General features: G+C 53.6%; 1 protein-coding gene across 1 annotated transcript; it reads left to right on the top strand.

The window, feature by feature from the left end:
* Nucleotides 1-2468: 2468 nt before the first annotated feature.
* LOC308623149 (heat shock 70 kDa protein 1B-like) lies at nucleotides 2469-4963 on the top strand. The gene has a single exon (XM_081245154.1). The coding sequence runs from the start codon at nucleotides 2676-2678 to the stop codon at nucleotides 4599-4601; it is 1926 nt and encodes a 641-aa protein (XP_081101280.1). The 5' UTR covers nucleotides 2469-2675; the 3' UTR covers nucleotides 4602-4963.
* The last annotated feature ends 151 nt before the right edge of the window (nucleotides 4964-5114 follow it).

Genomic DNA, 5114 nt, shown 5'->3' with positions numbered 1-5114 from the left:
AGTGTTCTCCAATAGGGAAATGGGGGTATATTCATAAAATACACCATGTGTGGGCTTCCCTGGTGGCGCAGTGGTTGAGAGTCCGCCTGCCGATGCAGAGGACACGGGTTCGTGCCTCGGTCCGGGAGGATCCCACATGCCGCGGAGCGGCTGGGCCCGTGATCCATGGCCGCTGAGCCTGCACATCCGGAGCCTGTGCTCCGCGATGGGAGAGGCCACAACAGTGAGAGGCCCGCGTACTGCAAAAAAAAAAAACAAAAAACAAAAAAAACACCATGTGTTACATGCAGCGGTAGGATTACTAACATACCAGTGTGGATTAATCTCACAATGTGAAGAAAAAAAGCAAATCACAGAAAAATAGTATGTCATGCTTAAAAACATTTACCACTAAACAATATATTGTTTAAAGTTCCTACTGTATAGCACAGTATATTCAATATCCTGTGATAAACCGGATAGAAAAGAACATGAAACAATCACTTTGCTGTAGAGCAGACATTAACACAACATTGTAAATCAACCTTACTTCAATGAAATAAAATTTAAAAAACAATATAGTGTTTGGAGTTAAGTATCATAGTAAAAGCAAAAAGAAATGCGTAGCACTGTGGCTTCCATGGTGGCGCAGTGGTTGAGAATCCACCTGACAATGCAGGGGACACGGGTTCGATCCCTGGTTCGGGAAAATTCCACATGCTGCAAAGCAACTGAGCCCGTGCGCCACAACTGCTGAGCCTGTGTGCCGCAACTACTGCAGCCCAAGTGCCCGTGCTCCAAAATGAGAGAAGCCACAGCAATGAGAAGCCCCCACTTGCCACAACTAGAGAAAGCCCGCGTGCAGCAACGAATATGCAACACAGCCAAAATAAATAAATTAAATAAACAAACAAACAAAAAACCTCTGCCTCCTCCCACTTGTGCTCTTATGTTTTCTATGCTCAAGACATGTGAGTACAGCAATGAGTCTATTTTTCTGTGGGTTGTGAACCCCGCACTGTTGCTTTAATGTCCCTCACATTTTCATTTTAGGTGCTTAACAAGCTGTCTTGCATTGCTCACAAAGGATGAAGAAACAAAGGCCAAAACAAATTACCAAATATAATTGTATCTAAAACAGGAAGGAAGGTAACGCACAGAGAGTTGAAATCCAGGCTAAAAAACTTAAGCGGAAGAATTACGTGCATAGCAAATAATGGGAAGTTTTAAAGGAGCTAGAATCTGGGTCCCGCCAACCTCCCACTTTACAGCACCATCCCGACCAGTTTGCTTTTAAGTGAGCCACCTGCCAACCTGCTGTAGCATATGATGCTGTTAAAGAGGAGTGAACATTCCCGCCCCGCCCTCGCAGGCTCATCACCACATCACATTTATTTTAAAGCGGTGGACAGCCTAGAGGCTGCAAGTGACAAGGCAGAAGGCCGAATTCCGGACTCAGATTAATCCTGGCACCACCAATCATCCGAGGCTGAACCAGGAATGAAGAAGGCAGAAAGGAAACACGGGGGTGGCCCGGACCCCAGGCTGGGAAAGATGAGGAACTGGGAGAAGCCCCAAAGGCCTAATGATAGCTGAATTTCTATAGAGATTTTTTTTTCTTCCTCAAGCCCCAGTCCAGCCCGAGGAAAACGGGAGCGATTCTGGGCGGGGACAGGGGCGCGGTGGATCCAACCCTCCCTTTCCCTCCCCACGCCCCTGACCGAACATGTCCCTTCTAAGGCGTTGGGAGCCTTCTCCAATTTAAGCACCGTCTGTTTACCTGATTACTTTTCTTTTGAAAATTCAAATTTTCCCATCCCCAGATATTCCATCCATATAGGGCTAAAGACGACGCCAAAACTATACTGCATTATCTCTTTCCTTGTCCTTCCTATTTTAAAAATAAGATGGGAAAAACGCCGGGATGGCCAAGGCAATTCTCAGGCAGCCCGGCCCCTCCGCGAACCGGCCCAAACGCGGCTGCTTCCATCAGCGTCAGGCTCCAATCAGCGTCTCTTTGGGCCACAGATACCCCACCCTCTTAGAGAAACTCCGGATCTTTCTGTAATTTCGGTCTCCCCGGAATCGTGTACCCCCTAATCCTACTTTAAACGACCAAGCTTATTTGAGCCCCACGACCCTCTCACCGCCCTACTTATTACAAGCCTGCCGGTCGACATCCAACTACTTGGCAGGCGGCTCGCCAGGGAAACGGAGACTGGGTGAGCGGAGTCAACAACGACTCTTCCCAGCGCCTCTCCCCCCTCCCCTTAGGACTCCAGTTTCCTCCAGCGAATCCGAGAAGAGTCTGGAGAGTTCTGGGAGGGGCGGCACCCAGGGAGCTGATTGGTCCCCGAAAACCAGGGGGCAGGACCTGAGGAGAACCCCCTGGAATATTCCCGACCCGGCAGCCCCACTGAGCTCGGTGACTGGCTGAGGGGGAAAAGGCGGAGCTTGATGGAAAACTATAAACACAGAGCCGCCCTCAGAGAAACGGAGAACCCTGAGAAAGCTACTAAGATTGGTGTGGTTGGTGAGCGCACCTTCTGCAGACGCACTCTCTGCGAGGACCACCCCGAGCGGCACCGGCGCTTTCCGTTTTCGGATTCCTAAAGGACCGAGCTCCTCGTCGCTAGACTCGTTGGCCGTTTTCAGGTCTGAAGTTCGTTGCGGAGCCGAGAGGGCAGGACACCGGCATGGCGAAAAGCACGGCCATTGGCATCGATCTGGGCACCACCTACTCCTGCGTGGGGGTGTTCCAGCACGGCAAAGTAGAGATCATCGCCAACGATCAGGGCAACCGCACCACCCCCAGCTACGTGGCCTTCACGGACACCGAGCGGCTCATCGGCGACGCGGCCAAGAACCAGGTGGCGCTGAACCCACAGAACACCGTATTTGACGCGAAGCGGCTGATCGGCCGCAAGTTTGGCGACCCTGTGGTGCAGTCGGACATGAAGCACTGGCCTTTCCGGGTGATCAACGACGGTGACAAGCCCAAGGTGCAGGTGAGCTACAAGGGGGAGACCAAGGCGTTCTACCCCGAGGAGATCTCGTCGATGGTGCTGACCAAGATGAAGGAGATCGCCGAGGCGTACCTGGGCCACCCGGTAAGCAACGCGGTGATCACCGTGCCGGCCTACTTCAACGACTCGCAGCGCCAGGCCACCAAGGATGCCGGGGTGATCGCGGGGCTGAACGTGCTGAGGATCATCAACGAGCCCACGGCTGCCGCCATCGCCTACGGTCTGGACCGGACGGGCAAGGGGGAGCGCAGCGTGCTCATCTTTGACCTGGGCGGGGGCACGTTCGACGTGTCCATCCTGACGATCGACGACGGCATCTTCGAGGTGAAGGCCACGGCCGGGGACACCCACCTGGGTGGGGAGGACTTCGACAACAGGCTGGTGAACCACTTCGTGGAGGAGTTCAAGAGGAAGCACAAGAAGGACATCAGCCAGAACAAGCGGGCCGTGAGGCGACTGCGCACCGCCTGCGAGAGGGCCAAGAGGACCCTGTCGTCCAGCACTCAGGCCAGCCTGGAGATCGATTCCCTGTTCGAGGGCATCGACTTCTACACGTCCATCACCAGGGCGCGGTTCGAAGAGCTGTGCTCGGACCTGTTCCGGAGCACCCTGGAGCCCGTGGAGAAGGCTCTGCGCGACGCCAAGCTGGACAAGGCTCAGATCCACGACCTGGTCCTGGTGGGGGGCTCCACCCGCATCCCCAAGGTGCAGAAGCTGCTGCAGGACTTCTTCAACGGGCGCGACCTCAACAAGAGCATCAACCCCGACGAGGCGGTGGCCTATGGGGCGGCGGTGCAGGCAGCCATCCTGATGGGAGACAAGTCTGAGAACGTGCAGGACCTGCTGCTGCTGGACGTGGCTCCCCTGTCGCTGGGGCTGGAGACGGCTGGGGGCGTGATGACTGCCCTGATCAAGCGCAACTCCACCATCCCCACCAAGCAGACGCAGATCTTCACCACCTATTCGGACAACCAGCCCGGCGTGCTGATCCAGGTGTATGAGGGCGAGAGGGCCATGACGCGGGACAACAACCTGCTGGGGCGCTTCGAGCTGAGCGGCATCCCACCGGCGCCCAGGGGAGTGCCCCAGATCGAGGTGACCTTCGACATCGACGCCAATGGCATCCTGAACGTCACGGCCACGGACAAGAGCACGGGCAAGGCCAACAAGATCACCATCACCAACGACAAGGGCCGGCTGAGCAAGGAGGAGATCGAGCGCATGGTGCAGGAGGCGGAGAAGTACAAAGCCGAGGACGAGGTCCAGCGCGAGAGGGTGTCTGCCAAGAACGCCCTGGAGTCGTACGCCTTCAACATGAAGAGCGCCGTGGAGGATGAGGGGCTGAAGGGCAAGATCAGCGAGGCCGACAAGAAGAAGGTGCTGGACAAGTGCCAGGAGGTGATTTCCTGGCTGGACGCCAACACGTTGGCCGAGAAGGACGAGTTTGAGCACAAGAGGAAGGAGCTGGAGCAGGTGTGTAACCCCATCATCAGCGGACTGTACCAGGGGGCGGGTGGCCCCGGGGCTGGCGGCTTTGGGGCCCAGGCCCCTAAAGGGGGCTCTGGGTCTGGCCCCACCATTGAGGAGGTGGATTAGGGGACTTACTATTGTTTCTCTGTATTCCTTTTTGAGACAGAGGAGACCCAAGGACCTTGGTTATTTCCCTGTATGTTAGTCCTCTACCAGAGCAGTTTATTCTATGGTTGGCTTTTAACCTTTAATAATTAGCTTGCTTGTCTTTGTTATTTCTGTATGTTATAACCAGTTCTGGTGTTCACCAGAATTATTTGCGTTTCATGTAAGTTGGTAGTGTAAGGGTCGCTTTCCTTTTTTTTCCCCTCTCTCAAATGGATTAACACTGCCACCTTCTGTCCTATTTTTTGCTTTGTAAACATCCCAAAACTTATGGAATTAAAAATTTGCATGCTTAAGGAATAAGAATAAAATGTTAAATATGTCTGCTTTTATTTGGGGAGGGATAATAGTCTCTTCTCTGAAATCCATAGACCATGAAAGGGCTGTACTTCTGAAGAGAGTATCATACGTATTTGGAGCCGTGGGTATGGCTGTTTTTGTTGGGACTTTATTGTAAGTGGTAAATCACATCCA

Source organism: Mesoplodon bidens (genome assembly GCF_964165515.1).
Source record: "Mesoplodon bidens genome assembly, chromosome: 10".
NCBI classification, from domain to species: domain Eukaryota; kingdom Metazoa; phylum Chordata; class Mammalia; order Artiodactyla; family Ziphiidae; genus Mesoplodon; species Mesoplodon bidens.
Note: the sequence above shows the minus strand (reverse complement) of the source record. Positions and strands in the feature narration are given on the sequence as shown.

Coding starts and splice junctions, on each gene's coding strand:
- LOC308623149 (XM_081245154.1), top strand. CDS start 2,676: ATGGCGAAAAGCACGGCCATTGGCATCGATCTGGGCACCACCTACTCC.